At 31.1% G+C, this 23,054-nt stretch overlaps 3 protein-coding genes across 3 annotated transcripts in view; all 3 read right to left on the minus strand.

Annotated features, from left to right (window-relative positions):
- Window positions 1-4,252: 4,252 nt before the first annotated feature.
- Window positions 4,253-11,911, minus strand: LOC119830930 (gustatory and odorant receptor 22-like). Its single transcript, XM_038354120.1, has 9 exons — window positions 11,801-11,911; window positions 11,178-11,316; window positions 10,672-10,922; window positions 9,622-9,882; window positions 8,532-8,659; window positions 8,030-8,189; window positions 7,616-7,687; window positions 5,701-5,790; window positions 4,253-4,339 (listed from the first exon to the last, which is right to left on the minus strand). Exons 1-9 carry the CDS (start codon window positions 11,909-11,911, stop codon window positions 4,253-4,255), a joined length of 1,299 nt encoding a protein of 432 aa, XP_038210048.1.
- Window positions 11,912-14,035: 2,124 nt separating this feature from the next.
- On the minus strand, window positions 14,036-17,182 carry LOC119830703 (charged multivesicular body protein 2b-B). The gene is made up of 6 exons (XM_038353807.1): window positions 16,999-17,182; window positions 16,794-16,885; window positions 16,268-16,384; window positions 15,519-15,699; window positions 14,891-14,997; window positions 14,036-14,492 (listed from the first exon to the last, which is right to left on the minus strand). The coding sequence occupies exons 1-6, from the start codon at window positions 17,030-17,032 to the stop codon at window positions 14,391-14,393; spliced, it is 633 nt and encodes a 210-aa protein (XP_038209735.1). The 5' UTR covers window positions 17,033-17,182; the 3' UTR covers window positions 14,036-14,390.
- An 871-nt stretch (window positions 17,183-18,053) lies between these two features.
- LOC119830705 (putative phospholipase B-like lamina ancestor) overlaps window positions 18,054-23,054 on the minus strand; it is a 22,224-nt gene continuing 17,223 nt past the window's right edge. Inside the window, exons 5-11 of the mRNA XM_038353810.1 lie at window positions 22,338-22,590; window positions 21,891-22,165; window positions 21,248-21,482; window positions 20,091-20,299; window positions 19,534-19,693; window positions 19,054-19,354; window positions 18,054-18,717 (exon numbers count right to left, since the gene is read on the minus strand). Of these exons, the coding sequence (XP_038209738.1) occupies window positions 18,389-18,717; window positions 19,054-19,354; window positions 19,534-19,693; window positions 20,091-20,299; window positions 21,248-21,482; window positions 21,891-22,165; window positions 22,338-22,590 (1,762 nt within the window). The 3' untranslated portion in view covers window positions 18,054-18,388. The remainder of the gene's footprint in view (window positions 18,718-19,053; window positions 19,355-19,533; window positions 19,694-20,090; window positions 20,300-21,247; window positions 21,483-21,890; window positions 22,166-22,337; window positions 22,591-23,054) is intronic.

Below are 23,054 nucleotides of genomic sequence, written 5' to 3' on the forward strand. Positions count from 1 at the left end.
TTGATATATTTTTCACAGGTCACTGTTAGAAAGATACCTTAACCGTACTTAATGTTTATTACTGTTCTCTGTGTAAAAATAGGATATAAAGAGTATTAAAATTACACTCATAGAATAAAAACTGTGTGGGCAGAATTTAAAAAAAAGCACATGTGTAACAAGAGCATATTAATTAAATACAAAATTACTTCGAAATACATGGAACGAGGATCAATTAGTGTAAAAAATAACCCTACTAATTTAGTCCCGGGCTTATAAATCACAGCCTTCAGTAAAAATTAATAACTGGGTCACATTGCAAGCAATAATTATTTACTAACGTTGCACTTTTTGGGTAATAAAAAAGATATGAAATATATATTATAGCAAATGTGTAAGGTATGAATATCGCTATTTGTTTCGTTTTTCTTTTGTGAACTTCTTTTAAAATAATTAGAATATTCAGTGGAATATTCTTTTTTAGAATAACAGATGTACTATAGTTCTATACTATGCCCAAAAACAACAAATGCTCGATAATTATAATATTTAGGAAACTCCGTGCAAGTATCTACGAGCATAACTTTGTCCACCTTCGTTAGCCAAGTACGTAGCCACTATTCAAACATTGCATTAGCTTTGCATTTATTTATGAACTAGCTGCGCCCCGCGGTTTCACCCGCGTAAATCTGTATGTCGTAGGATAAAAATTGGCTTATATGTTATTCCAGTTTTCCAGCTGTCTACGTATCAAATTTCATTGCAATCGGTTCAGTAGTTTTTGCGTGAAAGAGCAACAAACACACACACATCCTTATAAACTTTCGCATTTATCATACTAGTAGGATTATAGTGTTTGTATACGAATGGTACTTGAAATTCATAGTATATATTTGGTATATAAACTTTATTTATGTTATTTATCATGCTCATGTTGGCTTTTATTCCACAAAATAATAAAAATAAACGGGAATCATGTATATATTTAGATAAATAGACATGCGCATCATTTTTAACATTAAGTAAAAGTTCAAGAGGGTATAGTAAATGCATCATATTTTTGTAATATATTACGATCACTTTTATTGTGGGAGTCGAGCACGCTTTGAGTTTAAATTGGGATAACTCGCACCTAGAAGGTACACACCCCCATAGAAGATCAGTGTGCAATAATAGTAACGTAAATATTCCCAGTCCTTTCATTTATTCTCCTCGAAAATCCTTTTCTTATCCCTTCTTTTTATGTTCATAGGTGGTAGCGCTTATCAATAGGCAATCTACCAGCTTCTTTATCGACATCAACATATAAAAATATTTAAATTCACTATAAAGGATAATATAAAAACTGTTTTAAAAAGTCCCACATGTCATTTCATACAAACTCACACCAGGTGTCTTAATCGCCATAGCTTTTTGAGGCCATTTCATTATCTAGAGTGCTCTTAACATTTAATAACCGGTACTCCACGGCAAGTGATACAAATCAGGGTTCCATTCCTACTGCGATATGCTTCCGAATGATGTCACAATGTTGCGTCAATTGATAATCCAGATTAAACCATTTAGGTATGTCTCAAAAACTTAATCTACATTTTTCATTCCCTTGACATACTTTTACCGAGTGATGTAAAGGTGGATTTATCCTATAACATAAAAAAAAACGTATTTTTCATGAGGTTCTAAATCTGGCATTGTATTAGAGATATAAATGTTCTGGGATTTTAACATAATGTATTCACCTGAAATTTGTAAGGCTAAGACATTGTATTGAAATGGTATAAAATTAAAAAAAACCGACCCTCAATTAAGTCTAGGTCTTTTATAAAAGTTAGACAATGCTCTAATTAGCAAAAATCAAATAACAAAAATTGTTGGAACATTAATATAACATGAAGTTCAGTTGAATATCATGTTATCATCGCGATGCAATAATATTTTGATGGCATTTCAATTTGCAGAATTGAATAGTGCTCGAAGTGCATAAAGCGTAGTTCCACAAGGAAAACAATTTTACGAATACAATTCTAGTTACGCATTTAGAAGTTCAGTCAGCTGTCGGTTTCCCAATGGTGACTTTGCTATTATTTTATACGAATATTTCATAGAATTGATTTTGTGTGTGTACATTAATGCATAAAATTCATGATCTTTACATAAATTTTTTGACCTGAATGTTGAACAACAATCCAGAAAACAATTCGTAAACCATACGAGAAATTTTAGAAAAACAGCAATTAAAAACAGGAAAATGAAAACCTTGTAAACAATAGAAAAGAGTCTACGCCGTAGCCCGCGCCGGTGTCTACGATGTGCTACGTTTCAACTGCTGTAGTTTCACCCGCGTAAGTCCGTATCCCGTAGGAATATCGGGATAAAAAGTTGCCTATATGTTAAACCAGTTGTCCAGCTGTCTACGTAAATTTTATTGCAATCGATTCTTGTTACAAACTTACGCATTTATAATATTAGTAGGGATAGTTATCTTAGGGGTCTATTCACGGAAATTTTTAGATATATCTATAGTAGATGTCAACTGGCGAAAATTTAGGACGTCATTGGATGAATACTAACCAGCTCCCGTGGCCCAGTCACTAAATCGGCTCGACGGAACACAGTGGAGTTTTAGTCGGTAGGAATTCGACACAACCCACGGCTCCTTCCGCGGTGGCCGTGAGTATCTATGCAAGATTTCATCACTAAAACAGATGTCGATATTGTTACTATGATCAATGATCATATCACATAAAATTAATATGAAATAATTGTATCAATAAACTTTCATACTCATAAATATAGCCTTGTAAATTGGAAAAGTTTAATTAATGAAATTTCATTGTAGCTGCCAGCTGATAGGGATTGATTGTGGGACAGAGATACGAGAAGTGTCAGTTTTCAAAAGTTTCAAGCGGTTTATTTTGAAATCACATTGTTCGGTCGACTAATTGAACGTATTGTAGATATATTTTTAAAGAGAATACCAGTGTTTCCACCAAACGAAGTTTAGAAGTGGAAAAGTAAAAAGTTGTTCAAGTTTTATTATTGACAAAAGGTATGAAATTTTATGAATTTTTGTTTATATGACTACTTTATTTTAAACGTAAAATGAACAGGAACGAAGTTGTAGTCGATTCAGTTTGCTACTAATTATGAGCTAACTCCTATTCCCATTAAACTGAAATAAACTAATTTTTTTACCATACTCTTTTTCTTTTAGGCATTAAGAAATGACAACCGAAATCCATAATTTAATAAACATCCTTTCGTTCAATATTTTTACAATTTATTGAGCAGTTTTATAATTTGCAATAACAATTATAATTTATTTTCAATTTTGTTGCAGTTAGTGACCAGTATTGAAATAACAGCTATGCATACATTTGAATGGATACACGGTACATAATATAAAAAAATATTTTTTTCTGTTTCTCGGTATTATTTATTCATAATAACCGTAGCCCTGATTGTACCGTAAAAATCGCTACCAATATTTTATGAAGTAACGGTCGATCAAATATTTCATTGTATATATTGTTATAACGTCCATCAAACACTTTCAGTATTATTAAATTCTCGATTTTTACCGTGCCTATTCCTTCCCAAACTGAAGGTAAATAAATAAATCGGTAAATAATCAGATTTCTATTCTACTGTACTAATAATATTAGTTTTACTTATTTATTGTGTAAGAGCTTGAAATATTTTTAAGAACAAAAATACAATGTTTTGTTTCTATCTTTGTAATACACACCAGAAAACTTTATGATAATTGTGACAGGTTCCTTTAATTACTTACATGTAAAAATACTTAGTTAAAGTATTTATACAAGTTTATAGGTACAGCTTATTAAGTATACATAAAACATGATTTTACGAATCTTATTATTATTACAATACTAAGATTTCAAGAGCAAGCTGAACTATGGGATGGTAGTGAATTGTATTTCAAACAATATGACACATCATCCAGGGCGATAGCTTCCTGATGAGGAAACTAAGTGAGGCGTTACAAACCATGAGTTCAACGATCTTTCTATACAAATAACAATGTGTGTATTTTCGTGTAATAAATTTCAAATATAATTAATCATACATAAGTACAAAACATACGATTAAGAATATATAAAATCACGTGTTGTGCTTTTGATATTCTACAGTTTCTTTAAACGTTGCTCGTTGTTGTGACTTCTTAAAGCAGTAATCATTCCAGTGTGGGAAATGATGGCGCTAGGCGACCTCTATATAGATAGCTTTTTCTTTTCTGGTACATGATTTCTTATTTGACAGCAATCTGAGGCTCCTTGGGTAAAGATATTTTAAACTGTAGGAGGACTATTAAGTAGATAGCGATCATACTAATGGCCTGAAATAAAAAAAAGAAATAGCATAAGATATAATAATGTTCACAAAATCAATTGAAATAATATAACATTGCTGTTAAAAATATATTTATGCTGGTATTAATATATTTTAAATTATGTATCTATTCTCTATAAATAACCGAATTAACTTAATCACTATAGTCAAATAACGATTAACAATAAAGTAAGATAGGTAAATAACATCCTAATAAAAAATTACACTTTATTGTGTATAAGCCGTGTAATCCTACAATATTATAAATGCGAAAGTTTGTAAGGATGTGTGTGTGTTTGTTGCTCTTTCACGCAAAAAATACTGAATCGATTGCAATGAAATTTTGTACGAAAACAGCTGGACAACTGGAATAACATATAGGCAACATTTTATCCCGATATTCCTACGGGATACGGACTTACGCGGGTGAAACCGCGGGGCGCAGCTGGTCTAAACTAAGCAAATGTGATAACGCAATGTTAATTACATAAATATGTTATTTATATGTCAACGCGTTACATTACTTTACAGCAAGGATCGTTTTCAACTATACTTATAATAAACTGTCAGAACAATTCTTAGTACACTCGGGAAAAAGCGCGTATTTCATTTCAAGATACTTTGGAATCGTGTTTCGGATCACCGAGCGGTGTCAACAACTCCTTACATAACCTTTGAAAGTAATCGTTATTTCCGGGCTTAAAACTGTATGCTTTGGGTTTTCAATTTGAAATACATACTTTTGTAGTTATACAAAATGTCAAATTTTCATTGATTACTAATAATAATAAAACACTGAAAAGGAAATATAACCATATAACAAAATAAAATTTTGTTTGGGTCATATATATACATATTTTCTTTATTTTATTTTATTTTATTTTATTTTATTGGTTTCCAAACAACTTATACACTAATATATGATCAGCAGTAATAATGTACATCAAATATTGTTCTATGTATAAATCTATTCTATGGATACACAAATTACTGTCGCAAGTGTTACAGGCTTATGCGCAAGATTAACTAAACGAAAAAAATCTATTTAAACAGAAAAAAAAGATTACAACAAAAAGATACAGAAACTAAATTATCAGAAAATAGTGCGGCTTAGGTGCTACGCAGAGCAGCAAGGACTAAGCGACGAAAACTGTCAAGACTGTTGGAAAATATGTCAATAGCGTCATTTTTATTGACTATTTCATTGTATAATCGGCACAACCTATAGACTGGGTCATTATGTTATATTATTATTATGTCTTATACCAGTAATTAGATGTAAGTATCTTTTAAGAATTATAATATTTATAAACTTAAATTTATATGAAAGTAAGGAATTGAATAACATACTAAAACACCGATACTTACCGATGTAAGCAATTCTCTGTTGACATGAGCATATCCCTTTAAGCTTACTACAGCCGGATTCATCTCAATGGCTTGTATGAAGTGATCGATCTGTAGCATGAGATTAAGATGATCGTTAAATATGGTGCGCTGTTTATAAGAATTCAATTAAATGATTATTTGGAATAAAATGAATATAAGGAGTTCTACCATCCTTAATAAATATTGCATGATCTTATGAAAATTGTATATTTGGACATTTGTAAGAGTATCACAGTTATACGTATCAAACACTCATTTGGTTGTGAGTATTGTATTGTTTCGTTGTTGTGTTCCTTTTTGTTAGTTAGTCTTTTACGGGCTGTATTGCTTCGCAGAGGAAAAAAATGGGTTTGTTTGTCCTTTTCAATGAAGTAGGACTTTGGGGGGAGAGCCTGAGACCGAGCGGTCGCCTTCCAAGTCGTGGATACTCTCATGAGAGTTCCTGCGACCCCTGCTAACAACTCAGTGGAGTTCAGTCGGTAGGCCTATGGCGCCCTACTGTAAGGCAATGGGAATTCGACATAATCCACGGCTCATTTTCGAAGGCTGTGGGTTAACAAATGCATTCTCCACTATAATGTAAGGGATAACCGAGTTAAAGTGGGTTATTTTAATGATAACTAAGAAGAGAACTTAAGTGAATAAACATGTACGATATTCTCATACACTACAAAGACATATATTCATTGTCCATTCATTCGCAAATAATCTCAGAACGTTTATCAGAAAGATGCAAACTTTATAAAAAATAAATAAATAAACTGCATTTTTGTTGTATCTCTCTGAAAAAAAGCCTCTTTAGATAAAATCTTCACGTGACTAAACAAAGAACTATTAAACTGTTTATGTCCGTTGCATTATTAAAACATCAGTTTCGAAATTTTTAATACAACATTCAAATGCAAAATGCGTTTTATTTAATTATACCTTTATATAGAACCCAATTAGTATTATAATCACATTTGTCTGTTGTCAGTTTTGTTAACAAACAAGCCACGTACCTATACAAATATAAATATGTAACTTTATACAAATTAACCTTATACCTACGTAGTTACGAAATAATCAAAGTTACATCATCTTGTTTTCTATGTAGGTTGTTATCATTAATTATATAAATTAAATAAAGGCAGACGTAAGCGTACAACATAGCATGTTTTTATAACACTAATAATAATAATCACGTCTTTATTTTTTCATGATCATATGATTTTCGTTGAGCTCTACTAATTTAGAATATACAATATGATCCCGCTAGAGAATAGCAATACGACTTTGTATCGCTTTCATAATTTACTGTTGCTTATATCTACTCCGTATGCTAACTTCAAGCCATGTGTTTCAAACTTCGGCTTCTGAATTTGGCGATTTTTCATCGACTTTATTTTGAGCCATTATCTGGAGACGTCGCAGTCATATATGCGTTCCGATATCTACTGGGGCTGCCTCGTTTCTGTAGTGCTTCAGGGATGCTTGCAGAAGCACTTGTTAACTGTTTTTACACTATAATCTATAAGAGATGCATAGTGGTGGTGCGCCGGGTGCGAGACAGTCCCATTACAATTTTAAAATGTATTGCGAGTAGATTAGATTCTCAATATGTAAACCATTGCTGTAAATTATATGCATCAATGGTATAGAATAGGATAATTTCAAATTTTAATTTCATGTACTAACATAGTCTTTAAGAATATTTTTACTAACAAAGAGAGTCTTTATAGTTGCTCGATTAAATGAATATTATATTACATTTTTGTTTAGGATACAAATAACTAACTATATATTATTTATGTTTAATAAATGAATATTAAATTAAGTTTAACAACATTTCCTCTACACTGTATAAATATTAGATTACATTGAAGTTTCGAAGTATCAATTCTACGGAACTTACCTCTTTCTGAGTTGGTCTATCAACAGATAAAACATCAATGGATAGAAGCGTCTCTTGTACACCAGCTGCTACCTAAGAATTACAAGAAACATAATTTAAAAGTTCTTTATACTGCCGCTATAATGTGTAGCTTTATTTATAAATATATAATCCATTTGATTATATAATTTATTAATCCTTCCGATGATTCATCAATCAGATCTATTAGATTTTTCGCTTGAAAAATTTAATAGATGAAGCATGAAGGATCATTGCATTAATTACATTCTTGGAAAATCGTAGGAAAAATTACCTAGTACGTTTCGATATCACGCCATTTTTTTGTTAGAGTATCGAAATACAATTAAGTCTAATATGACTGAAGTATAGTTTAATATTAATTTTATCTAATATTGTTTCCTAAAGCTAACATACTTTAAGGGTAGACTTATGTGAGCAATCAGCGAATATAAATAACAATGTCGAGCAGTATGCAGCGTCTACAAATAAGCCCATTTCCTTGAAGGTGAAGCCAAAACCATGGTCCACTATCTCTGATAGAGCGCCGTAAACCGCAATTGTAATGTTGAAAAACCTGTGAGCAACCATTTAAATATACTTTACCTCTAGTTTACAAATGAAAGATAACATATTTATGATAGCTTTATGAAAATATATAAGTACTATACTGAATATTAAATTGTTAATTACCGAAATAGGCGTGTGCTTTCCGGCTTAACGAATTTTTATATTAAGTGCTACTACTAACATAAAGTGCCTACTTTTCCTGTATTTTGATTGAACTTTAATTTACTTCCTACGGGAAGTGTCGTACAGTGGTGTGCATTCGTAAATACTCCACTGGGCGGCACTCATATGAATTATTTTAATTTAATTTGTTTTATTTGAAAAAATTGGATTACAAAAAAGTACTTACATGAACAAACAGTATGTGGAATAAGTACGAGCGTAAGCATTACCAAGAGATTGCAGCAACTCTGATAAATTGAGCCAAAGGAAACGATAACTGGATATCAAATGGGCAGTACATTCTACATTTACATCCTGAAAATTTTATGGAGTTACTCATCATTATGAACCTACATTCGCATTGACCAATGTTGGCTTGGTCAATATAGTAATTAATAAAATATGTAATATTATTCCTACAAAATATACTTAGAGGTTTAGCTTCGTTTGCATCGAGCATTGTTTATTATTTTTTAATTGACGTTATTATTAGGTAAAAGTCATTGTGTTTCCATATTATGATAATACAATTTTAAGTAAAAGTTAACAATTCCAAATTTTTAACATAGGACTTTATTTAGATTTTTCAAATTATTTTAATACTGAAAGTGCTTCTCGAATATAAATATTTCATATCATATATCATATTTCTGATGCAAGGCTTAGAAAATAGCGCGTATATATTTATGTAAACAAATTTTAATATAGAGATATGGCACAACATAAAATGCAAAATCCTGTGATGCAGAGTAGGGCGTAATCACGTCAGACTCATGTTTTCTTTATTCGTACAACGTGTTCCTGAACCAGTTTATAAATCACTGAATAAGTTCTATTTTTCCTAATGCTTTACATTATAATGTTAAAAGCTTCTTTTTATTTTTTAATGAATTGCAAACGCTAATCGCATTCCAATGTGAAATAGAGCGGGATACAGCGTATTTTCAATGTTCACAGTGTTGTGTTTTGTTTATTCTAACAAAGGAAAACTGTTTCAAACGAGTTTTGCTATTCCTCTTCGTTTTTAAAGGTTCAAATTAAAATAGAAAACTGTTCGAGTAGGTACTGTCATACTGAGGAATTATTTCATGAATTTTAATCAACGCTATTTTAATTTATTATTATTATTTAAGATCCTATTTTGTGATACATATTTTTTGTTTTTTCAAGTAGTTATGCGGCGTAGTAGATATGCGACGTTGGGATTTTTTTTCATATAAAATAATTAATTTACTGTGACCAAGAGAAAGTTTAAAACGTATAAATTAAAAACTCACTCGGCGAAAACAATTAGAGAGATTTTGTGAAGCTGTCTTTATTCCTCTACAATTGATGTACCAGAGAGCGCAATTCATATTAATCATCGTGATAATATGAAAATAAGCTGCTGTATGACGTAACAAAAAGCCATCCAGTAACGCACACAGACATAGAAGGAAACATACAGCTAGCAGCAAACAACCCACACTTATAATAACAATAGATGTTTTTAAGTTAGGAAACTGCAGATTTTCACCCGTAACTCGATAGTATCTCACCTAAAACAAGCATAATAATATGAATATTTCAAATTAATAAAGTATACAGCGCTGTATTATTACAAATAAGCGTCTAACTTGCAATAGGTTAGAATTAAATTTTATTTCGTACTAAAGCAGAGCACTGTTAGCGTTGATTTCGTTACTCATAAATTAATTAGTATATAATTTATTGATTGGATATACCAGTACCAGATCTTTGTATATATATTTGGGTAAAGAATTAGACAACATATACTGTAATACTCTGACAAGGATTGAATAAGATACTTACCTATGAAGATAAGCTAACACGAAATACTCGAGAAATTGAAATTCAATTTATTACTTATTTAATAAACAACAGGTCTACTGTTTCAATCACATCAAAGATTGTTGAGGATTAAAAAACAACGTTGAGAATTATGTTAAAGGCTTACTTGATCATAATATTCATATATTTTTTTATTTTATTATAATTATAATACATATTATGCTTATAGGTGTATTAATGTGTAAAATAATATCACACTGTATTAAAAAAAGCTATCATTTTTACTTTATATTTAAGTAATATGTACCAAGATTTAATATCAAGAACAAGTATGTTTATAGTAATGTATTTTTGAGTATCCTCTTCATTATGCAAACGACCTTATAATATCATATAACTTCAAATTTGTACATTAAAAATACGTTTTTCCAAAGTTATAATTAGCTTCCTGCATTGGTACAAATTAGGAAAAAAGATACTGAGATAAGAAACAAAACAATGTAGGTAATACTGATGTATTTACTACTTAAACTTACTTGAAACTTTCCCCAGCTCGTTTTATATATAGCCACTTGATGTGCTACACCCCAACCGACAAAAGGTATCCAGAAGTGGGGAACAAGAAATGCAACGAAGAGAACAGCGTAAATATAGTCATCAAACTTTTTTATCGATCGCAATATCATAATTCTTTCATAACCAACGAATAGTACGATGAATGTAGTAATTATATAAAAACATATTGCGTAAACAGTAGCTCTAGAACGCCAGCTGAACGTTATTGTACCTAAAAAATACAAAAATGAATAAAAGATATTATTCTATACTTTCAAATTAAAACAAATTGGGAAATTTTTTGGATTGACGCTCCCCCATCAACAGGTTTTATACAACTATATACAATTTTTTAAATCTTAGATAAGTAAGGTACAAAGGATTAATTTTTTACACAATATTCGTGACATAGATATATCATACATACTATGTAGGTACAGTCTAAGTTCAAGAGCATTATACCCTTATATTCTTTAGATTAAAATACCTGGGCGCGATCGCGTTATGGGCATAACGGCTAGTGCTCTGAAGAGAACCAATAACAATTTGTGGTCCCGATAAAATTGATCGTGTATTTCACAGGTATCACCATCTTGTGACGACAGCATGTTCCGCTTAGCACGCTCCTTTTGAAAGGGTAGAGATTAAAAGCTTGTTGGAGCGTAGATACCTACTTTGTTGAACAAAATCGTCGAACGGTCGTAAGATTTAAATAAAAATATTCTACTTCGTCATTGAGAATGAAATTAATTACATGCGAGAACACTACTAGTAATAGATATTATATGATTTTATGTTTTATAGGATACTTAACATTCTGCCCGCGGCTTCGCTTGATAGTTAAAGGCTAACCAGCTAATTAGTTAGACTAACCAGTGTATTTATACATAAAATAATTAAATCTACATCACATAAACCCAATTACAGTTAACTGTATTCAAAAACTATGTTGCCTTTAATAAAAACACGAAAAATAAATAAAGAACAAAAATAACGTTAGAATCATTTACAATATTAAGAAATAATATTAGTAGGGTTGATAATAATAAAATTTTGCATTTGGACCAGGTCTTAAACCGACTTATTGATTTCATATAAAGCAGATCTTACGTAATCTCTTGGAGATTTTTCGTACACGTCTTTGTTCTTGTGAATGTGCTTCATTTCATTGAGTAATAGTGCATTGTTTATACTCTCTTCAAATAGATGGTCGGGAATCATTTTTATACTTGGCTACGCTGTGTGCATACGACTGTATGGAACAATAATGTGACAAGAGTTTTTATACCTTATTACTTAAGTTAACAAAACGACAGGTACAGAATTAATGGTCGTCGTTAAAAGCTATTTTTCTCTGACATCTTGGAAAAGGTAAACACGAAGGGTAAATTTGTGTTCAAGTTCATTAAAATTTTAAGCAAACGATCGTTATGACTTGAATATCAATAGCATATCATAGTAACTGAAGGACTAAGTTATGAAACGACTTCGCCTCTGTGTGTTATTATAACTTCCACTTTTATTACTGTGTACCCATCTAATGTTGTTCAGAATAAGATATAGATGACACGAGACATATACAGGTTGAGTTTTTGAAATTGGCGTGGACCCGTCGTTTAAGAAGCAACCGATACGAGCCCATTGATTTTAATGAATGGATCAATGCTTAGTGATAATGGACGTAGAGCATTCGTCTCCCAAAAAAAAAAATCCTGAAAACTTGTTACGTACAGCAAACTTAGGTACGGAAAAGGCGATAAATTCATTTTTTTTTTTGATACGTCGGTTGAAAATTACTTGCTCTCTCTACCTTGTTCCAAGCAATGCTTAATTATTTACTAATAATAGCACAACTGTGAACATAATTTTACAAAACTTAACCTTTCATTTATTTATTTATTATTTATTGCACACTTTTAAAATATAAAACAGAGATAAACTTAACGAAAGCAACTTAAAACTAGTATGCAAATGGCGGCCATATGGCTAAAAGCCATCTCTACCAGGCAACCGTTAACCTTTTGTTTTAAGTCAGTGGGTTTTTTTCTGGAAAGTAAGTGTAAATTTAATTTTTAGTTTTATAGCATTGAAATGCTTTATAAATGAGAAATTTTGAAAGAATAGAAAAAATTTGATCACGAGGCAGGATTCGAACCTGCGTATCTTGCCTAACCGTAGCAACGCCTAGCCTCTCGGCCACCCGTGATCCTGCCACAGTAATCGAATTTCTTCTACTCTTTCGGTTTCATGTGCCTAAGGGGCACCCCACGCCATCTATTGAGATGATTAAGAACCATCACAACCAATACGAAACATTATTTCAATGATTACAATATTGTAATCATTGAAATAATGTTGATCCTGCCTCGTGATCAAATTTTTTCTATTCTTTCAAAATTTCTCATTTATAAAGCATTTCAATGCTATAAAACTAAAAATTAAATTTAACAAAGGCCGCGTTCCATCGATACAATATTGTAATCATTGAAATAATGTTTCGTATTGGTTAGGCACATGAAACCATAGATTATACACTTATATACTGCTACATGAAACCGAAAGAGTAGAAGAAATTCGATTACTGTGGCAGGATCACGGGTGGCCGAGAGGCTAGGCGTTGCTACGGTTAGGCAAGATACGCAGGTTCGAATCCTGCCTCGTGATCAAATTTTTTCTATTCTTTCAAAATTTCTCAAGTAAGTGTAACTTTCAGTTTACTGGAAGTATTGGAGGCATATTTTATTACAGAAAGAAGTGACTCGTGCCCTTTGGTATTCCTACCTAAGATAAATACCCGCAACCTGATTTCCTTTTGTTACCTTAGCATTTTCAATAACTAAGTTGTCTTGAATAAGGCAACCTTTAATATTATTTTCGGTTATACTACTAAATAAACTATACTCAAATATTCAAGTTACGGTAAATTTCAGATAAAATTATAAAAAGTCGCCGTCAGATCGAGACTGAAATATTTTTGGCCTACACAATCACACCTGTGTCCTCATAATTATATCCGATATTTAGTGTTATTTGCTAATGAATTATCACTTTTTCATTTGATGATGCACATAAATAAAAATAAAGAAATGAATTTCTGTTTGCATGAATTATTATTATATTGATTTTTTCGTGGTTTAAAAAACGAATGATTAGTTATATTGAACTATATTTTAGTTCCATTACTATGAATATAATATCGACAATATCGACATTAATTTTGGATTTTCAACCTCTTTATAAAAAAAATTGTCGAATTGATAACCTTCATCTTTTTGAAGTCGGATAAAAATAATTATTTGACACAGGTTTGCTATGTTACCTTATACTTATAAAAAAACACATACATACAAGAACCAAATAATTTATTACCATATTTACATATCACAGTAAATTAATGGTTATAATCATATATACAGGAAGTCTTACAACTAAATCTTATCGCTAATTTCTTAATAAATTCATTTTTGGGACGACAGTTTGTAGAAACAGAAACAAATTTCAGCAATTACCAACTTTGCTCATATAATTTATACACTAATCACAAACAAATTATTACAATTTATCTGCATTACCTTATCGCTCTTTTCCGCACATTTTTAAAATCTACATAATAATGCTAACATCCCTCTATTTGGAAGTCGGTAAAAATCTAAATTAATTGAATTAACAAACTGTTTACACTTTACAGCATTGTTTGATTTTACGATGATTTAAGTTTAGCTAGTTGCGCCATAATTTCTTTGTCTGCATCAGCTGTCGATTCACCAATTTTATTTCGTGACACTGAGGGAGCGTTTGCCATCTAAAAGAAAAATAATTATTTTTAACAAAAATCTAAACTGTTTTCAGATCTAGACCAGATTTACATATATAGAAAGCACAAGTTTCAATTTAATAAAAAAAAATAAACATTAAAATCAGTTGAACCAGACAAAAGTTCTGATATAACAAACACAAAGTTTACAGTCAAAAGTTCTGATATAACAAACACAAAGTTTATAGTCAAATTGCAAACCTCTCTCGCCAACTCTTTTTTTGACAAAAAATAATACTAAATGGTAATGAATTCTATATTCAAAATTATCATAAAATAAATATTAAGTTAATATCGGTTTCATAGAGCAAAATCAAGGCGATATAAAAATTACATATCTTTAAAGCATATAAGAATAATATAAATAATACAAAAAATATTATTACCTTTCCACTAACTTCAATACCAATTTCATCAAGCACTTGATTGATGATGCCTTCAGTCTCTTCTTCATCTCCTGATTCATTCATTATATCATCCAGTGTCTCTGAAACTGGATAAAAAACATATTTATTGCAAATCACATAAATAAAATGAAAAACACTATTAAGTATATAACATGGGAGCATCCATACTATATTTGTGTCAATTGTATCAGCCATTTTGGAGGAGTATGGTAACTAACACCGTGACACGAAAATTTTATACATATAGAGATATACTCATATGTACCTTATTATTATTATTTAAAATACATAATGGAACAAACCTTCGTTAATGTGCTACAAATTGAGAACATTTCTTCCAGTTTCTTTAAACGGAATATTTGTTATAATTGGGGGCAAAAAATTTATTTACCATGATCACACAAGAGATATTATAAGCACTCAAAGTTTTGTTACATAAAACAATGTTTATAAAGGATTAAAGCAAGCTCATGTGCTCCCTAATGAAAGAAGGGTCAGAGTGTAATACAAAGTCTGTAGTCGTTCCAGTATCACCATTATCATTTCAACAAATTTACACAGTTTAGTGACTGATATTTTTTGGTTTGAATAAACAAGAAAAACTTACTCATTTCATCAGTCATATCCATCTTAGCATTTGCGTGTCTAAATGCTTCCATATCTTTGGCAATTTGTTGAGGATTCATTATTTTATTCATGTTGCCCATAGTCTTGGCAGTTGTACCCATTGCACCAGCGATAGCTATGTTGGCACCCATAGCTTTGTTGTGGATTTGTACACTTGAAATCTATATAGAAAAATAATTTTATTATTGCATTTTTATTATTTCCAATGGTTGAACAAAGATTGGAATACACAGGCCTTTATCGGTACACTTGCATAGCAGCACTTTAAATATACCAGCTAATGACATGTGTATATACTAAACAGCTTTCAACTTTTTTCTAACATAGTAGAAAAACATGTAAGTATGCAAACAGTAAACATGTATTACTTGAAAATATATTCACTATTTGCAAGTAACATTATGTGCCATTAACTTGTATTGCTACTTAATACTTAACAAGCTACTGATCTATGTATTTTACAGGCATGTGTGTTTTGGCCTTTAATTCATTTTCACTTCTCCCTATTTGCTATATTACTTAATAATAACTAGCTGTTCGCTTTGGTTTCACCCAAGGTACATATATAGCCTATGTCCCTCAGCCATTCACACATAATTGCATGACAAAGGGAAATAGGGATTCATTTATAAATAGATTTGCATTTGTTTGGATATATAATACAATCAATTATATTGTGGTAAGGCAATAAGGATTTGAATAAATTAAATGTAACAGCATAATATTTACCTTACTATTTGCTGAGTATATCCTTGTTTTCTGATTTCTCAATTGAACTAACTGCTTTGCTAGGATCTTGCAGCCTGCATTATTACCTTCTTTAGCCATCTTCTTTATTTCCATTTCCTATTTGTATTAATCAAATTGTATTAAGCCACATATATTTATGAATTTATTCCATTTGGGTTAAATTATTTTTTCTTCCCACTTATTTTAGCTACATACTGAGGCCATCCTACAAACAAAACTTAAAAACGCACCTTTAAATTAGTATATAAGATTGGTTGTTTTGTGGGAATTAATGTTCAATATTAAATACCAGTGGTAGCTTAGTGGTGAGAACCTCAGACCTCAAAATCAATAAGTCTGATTTTGAGACCGGGCGAGTAGTTGGTAGGTCATATGAATTCAATGGATTTCTCAATAATCTTATGTAAATAGAAGAATGACTCGATGTACAAGAAGTTAAAAACTAAGTATTTACTATATTTATATTGAAACGATTTTATTTTACTATAAACATCGTTATATTTACCAGCTTTTTTTCTTCCCGTTCCAAAGCTGCTTTATCTCTTTCCAAATCTCTACTCGCTTTTCGGAGCTCACGATCATTTTGTCTTTGCTGCTCTAAAGTTAAAAAAATATATATTATATGCTATAGTATTTTGTTGTCTATAGAAATAGGGGTTGTTGAACAACGATTAATTTAACAGGAATGATATAAGTATGTATCTAACTACCTTTCACAGTTGGTGCTTTTTTGAAAAAATTCATGACAATAGTTAGATTGAGTTAAGCGATGGGTAAGAATAATATCATAAACTATTTTTCTATAAGTTTCGTGATAAAAATACGTCTTTGGAATGTTCTGTTTATTTGGTGACTCACAAATATTTAAGCAATCAAAACAAATGCGTCAACTGTCAACTGATAAGTGACGCATTTGTTTTGATTGTCAACGTCAATCTGTCATATGTATTTTCATTATCAGACTGCGTTCAGTAACATTAAAATGCGATCTCGTATTCTTGAAATACATCCATAGTAAGGACTTCCTACTTTCCTGGCACGGCCAGACTGTCATTTATTTTCTCATTCTCACATTACCATAGTGCCATAGGCGGCCACTCTGATTAACTTTTAGATTATGAAGCAAATATATAATACTAAAAACGCGAACAAACGTATACTAGCTACATACTATTTCATACACAAATCAATGTGGATTGTATGATTATCTTATAATGTTATACCTGTTAAAAATAAATATGTTTTTAAGTGTATATTCTTGCTGGCAGCGTATATTTAAACTTAAATTAAATGAGAATTGCAAATGAAGTTATAATGATACGTCATAAGTACGCACCTGCCATCTACGTACGTATGTATCATCGTTTAAAAATGATTTATGATCTATAATATAAATAGAAATATAAATATAGATTTATCAATAGTGTTAATATGTTATCAGCTGTAGTTTAATTTTAGAAATTTCGCTGTTGTGTATGTATTTAGGATATTAAATATTGCTTTATGGTTACCATCTTTTTTTTTTAATTATTATTATAAAGGGTTAGCGCAAGGTGGCTGACGGTCCATCAATTCAATGAATATTTACAAAAAAAATGTAATAGTGGCTATTATTTAAGTGTTAGAAATAAAAATACTTAATCATATTTGAAACATTTATTTCAGGAGTAGAGTCCGAAATATTTATTTTAACTTCAGTCACTTCATTTTTATTAAGACATTAATGATTCAACAATTGTAAATTACTGTATATTAAATATTTTTCTAGGACTTTTAAACATAAATTTGACAAACACAGGAATAAAGACAAATACACGGTATAAATTATTATTGGTACCTACTTTCAATGTTAAAAATTAAATTATTTTAATAAGGTATTAAATTACGTTACGACAAAATGAATTCAAGAACGCAAAAAAATGAGGATAAAATTATAGTTGATGAAAGGTCCACTAGGAATGAATCATGTAATGAAATTAAGCAATTAATTAACAAGACTGTCTGGACGGATATATTTTCACGAACTAGGCACTTGTGTAATTTGAGCTAAAATGGTAAAAGGTAAATAGTTATTATGTATGTTGCATTTGGCTATGAGATTCACCAAGACCAATTTGGCACAAACGGTCCGAAATTCCAGACGTCAGGTAGGCCTTCATGTGCGTCTTTATCAAATTCACTTTCAGACCATTGAAACGGTTTGATGACATCTTTGTTTAACATTTTAAGGGATTTTTCTTCCTCTTCTTGGCGTCTTTGTTTGACAAGATCTCTGATTTCAAGGCCGTTAAGCATGGGCACATCATCGAACTTATCGGTGTAAATTGAAGCAATATTTCCCTTGTTTATAGGTATTTTCGTGGCGTTTGCCTCCGTGAACGGTGGACTGGATATAGCAACTAATTGTAATGTAGCGTTGATTGTGCTTCCTGTAAAAAATTAAAGCTTATAAAGTACAATTAAAGTATATTATACAAAGACACATTCAGGAATAATTTTGCCTTTTTAAATGTTGTCCATTATAATATCGCCATTTCAAATCAGATCCAGTTCGAATGTGTAATGTGAATTCGAATGAATATTTCGGATTTTATATCATTCCATGTTAAAAATTTAATGCCTCATGGAAATTATAAAACTTGGAACTAGGTACTGGCTTAGTTACTGGAGAACAAAAATAATTTAGTGGGTAATGATACCACTTGCATATTTTTTTATCTGTTTATACTTTGTATAATCTATACGTCTGTATAATAAAACCTTACCTCTGACGACTTTAGTATCAATCACACCATAGGCCTCATTGAGCTTTCCAACTAAATCACCTCGTACTCCTGGCACGGAATAACTGATTTCCTCGTAAAGACACTTCTTTTTCTCACAAGTGTCATTACTTGATATATTAGCAGTAATATTGTTCAGTCTCATAAGTTTTAAGATGCTTTCTAAGGATGTAGCATTCTTGTAGCCTCGTTTAAAAGTAACAGCTCGTGGTGAATCAGATTCCGAAAATAACCGTCCGTACATTTCTTCCATTTTGTTGACTTTTGTGATTTCCGTTATATCCTAAAAATCAATATACTGTTGAATTTTAACTACACTCAAAGCTTCTTTAATCTTATAATCTTAAATTAAACTCTGAATCGAAAGAGAAAACTTCACTTATCAGGTTTTATTGATCATATCGCGACGTACTATATATATTTAGCTACAGTTTTGAAGGTATGTACATAAACAATACTCACAGGGAAATGAGGCAGTCCATACGTAGCCCAATATGTCTGTTCCAATAGAACATCTGATAGATCTGCGGAATGTGTCCGTCCAGGTACTTGTTCGATCAGCCAGAACAAACCCTTGGTGTGGTCCGCGCCTGCTCGATGTACTATGGTGTGCCTTGTGTCACTATGGGGAATTTATTATTCATTTATTCATTACTATTTTTATATCTATAAGACACTAGCTGTCACCAGCAATTACTCTTCTTACTCTTACTCTTAATTACGCGTCTTTAAAATAATCATATGGGTATTATATGTTCTACGCAGTAAAAATTTGCATATATTAGTAGCTCTTTTAATGATTTAAGCATTATTGTCTCGAGGAGTAAACTGTCATTAAAACTAAAATCATTAAATTCCATTCGCGTTCTTGAGTTATAAGTTGTTGTTTCATATAATTGTAGTTTATCAAAATAATAACAATTTACAGTTTGCTATCTCGGGCGAAAAGTGATATACTACAACATTTTTTTTTTTTCAAAAATACTTATTAACAATAATCCATAAAAAAATTCACTCACTTGCTGACCGTAGTCTCCATAATTACTTCTTTATTATCCTGCTTCGGGATATCTTCGTGGAAATTTTGTAATTGATCAAACTTATTGTAATCCAAGACGAGCCACTGTTTGCAAGCTGTTCCTGAATTGCTTTTCGCAAGGACATGACTCCAAGAACTAACGTTTGTGGCGAGACGATTAGCTGCACTTATGCGGGGACCCATTGGAATCTAAATGAAAATTTTAGTAAATTATTTTAAAAAGTCACTGGTTATTATAAACTACCATAATATATCATCGTGGAGTATATACTAATAAATATATACGATATATAATATTAATATTTAGATACTCTTAAGGTAAGGTAGGTATGTATTTCGGTCATGAGGTTAGGTAGGTATTTATTAAGTGGTACATTATAGGAATTACTTAACTTTATTTTCATTATATTTTGCAACTTATAGTCATCTTATAGCAACGCTACGCTTATTGCTTATATTTTATACAACGTTATGTTTTTATATTCAAGGTTACCATTTATATGACACATTCATATATTTAGAAAATATAATCAATTTAATGCCTTTTAACAAATAAGGTCATTTGCAACATTTACTCTTGTATCATAATTATTTTGTGGACAGTTAAGACTAAAGATCTTTCAAGTAAAATTGTTATATTTTAATACATGAAGAGTAGATAGAAAGACATATATTAAACATAATCAAATATTAATAGTTTCATTATGCTAATCTATGAAACTAAAGATATTGGTTGTTTGTTAAACGCGTTAATCTCAGGAACTACTCATGTACGACTTGGCTGAAACCGCGGAGAACAGCTAGTATAAAATATATAATGTATCATGACTTCTACACCGAAAAACCGGAAATTTTGTCCAACTATTGTGTAATAGCGTATAATTAAGTATTCAAATTATACCTTCAAAACTTTGTAAATAAATAAATGAAAATAGACGTAAAAATAAGACGTAAAAATAAGACGTAGGTAAATACATTAAGATACATGCAATTAAAAACAGGATGATGACGAGGTTGACATGACACCAGCATATTATGAAATTATGAAATGCATTCGCGTTCATTACAATCATTTTCAAATGAACTCTTCTACGGAATATACATAGCACAGGAAAGGAAATGTCACACATAACACACCTGTTCTGTAATGTTAACATCCTTCCAAAGTTTACTGTTGTAGTTCTTTATTGTTGTTCCGGCGACTGCGATCCTGTGATTCATTCCTTTAATAACGTAGAACTCATCCTGGCTCGTAATAGAACCAGGGTATCCTGAAAAATCCACAGCTTTTCCAGGAGCTAGTGTTGAATCTTTAGACATGGTATGGTAGTTCAATTTGTACCTCTTCATTATTCGCGTCATTGATGAGTAACTGCAATGGAAAATTATAAAATTATTTAAGAATATAAGTTACTAGCTGCGCCCCGCGGTTTCACCCGCGTGAGTCCGTATCCCGTAAGAATATCGGGATAAAAAGTTGCCTATATGTTATTCCAGTTATCCAGCTGTCTACAAAACAAATTTCATTGCAATCGGTTCAGTAGTTTTAGCGTGAAAGAGTAACAAACACACACACATCCTTACAAACTTTCGCATTTATAATTTAAGTAGGACTAGTAGGATTTATAGTTTAGTGGACTATTTAAATGCTTTGAAAAAAATGTATAACGCTTATTTAGAGTTCTATGAAAACAGATCTGCTTTTACAGAAATTGCATCTGCGTAATTTATGAAATGAAATTAATTCCATTGTAAAACATGTACAGAAAAACTAACTCACCTTGCAGCTGTATTATGTGCCAAGTAAAGTTTTTTAACTGTTTCATCTTCTGTGTCATTAACTATTCTTATAAAAGCACTGGATAAGCTAGGAAGCATGTTAACTGTGGGGTCATCAAGGGATATGTTGAGTTTTTGTTGGATTTCTGCAACTTCTGAGATAGAGTTCAACCAGTAAAGATCCGAAATATCAGTTTCGTATTCATTCTGACTTCGCTCAACGCCATGCTTCCATCCCGTGAAAATACCTCCAATTTGGGTGTAATGTAGTGACACCTGTCCAAAATTATATCATAAATATTGTTTTCATTTAAAGAAGAAAGGCTGGTATGATATGAGTTGGAATTTTTTAAATGGTAAAGAACAAATTGTAAATTTACTTTTAACAGTAGCAAATCAGTTTAAGAGTACTTTGCTGAAGTGAAATAAAATAAAAATGTGTCCTTACGTGATGCCAAAACGGATCAGACGCACTTCTATCCGCAGCATATGTTTTCCATATATTAGCTGATTTGTCCAAAGCATCCTTCAACTTATCACATTGCTTTTCAATGGGTCGATCTTCGCATTGAGCTCGGATTGTGTTTTCCAAGTGTGTATGTATAAGGTACCAGGTTAGGGCTCCTTCCACAATACCAGCCGCATAAGCTTGGACCTCATCCGGATATGAACTGTTTGTTTCCACTTCTAATAACGACCATCTGTTATATTTACAAGGATTCCGAGGTAAATCAATATGTAATATAAACTTTCAGATTCGCTTAGAAATCGAATTAAATTACAATCTACTCTGGGCCGCATTTTGGGGTCGAGTAAGGGATCGATGAGGAATGTTGGATTGCCTTGTATCTAGATGACTAAGACATGAATAGTAGGTACGAATGATACATTTTCCAATAAAGTAAGAACTTATCATATACAAGTATGAAAGTTATTCGACTATAATGTAATTACAGAATTTAATGTTTTTTTACTAAGATTTCCGACATAAGTTGACTTAGCACTACATAAAACGTATATTGAATGAAATGAAATGAAAAATGAATTATTTATTTATTTATTTATTTATTATTAGTACAGAAAAAAAAAAACACTTTTTACAAAATATTTTGCGCTGTGAAACCTTATGAGGTTTGTAACAACGCTCACAATCGCATAATCGCCG

This window comes from Zerene cesonia, chromosome 12 (assembly GCF_012273895.1).
Source record: "Zerene cesonia ecotype Mississippi chromosome 12, Zerene_cesonia_1.1, whole genome shotgun sequence".
Classification (NCBI taxonomy): Eukaryota; Metazoa; Arthropoda; class Insecta; order Lepidoptera; family Pieridae; genus Zerene; species Zerene cesonia.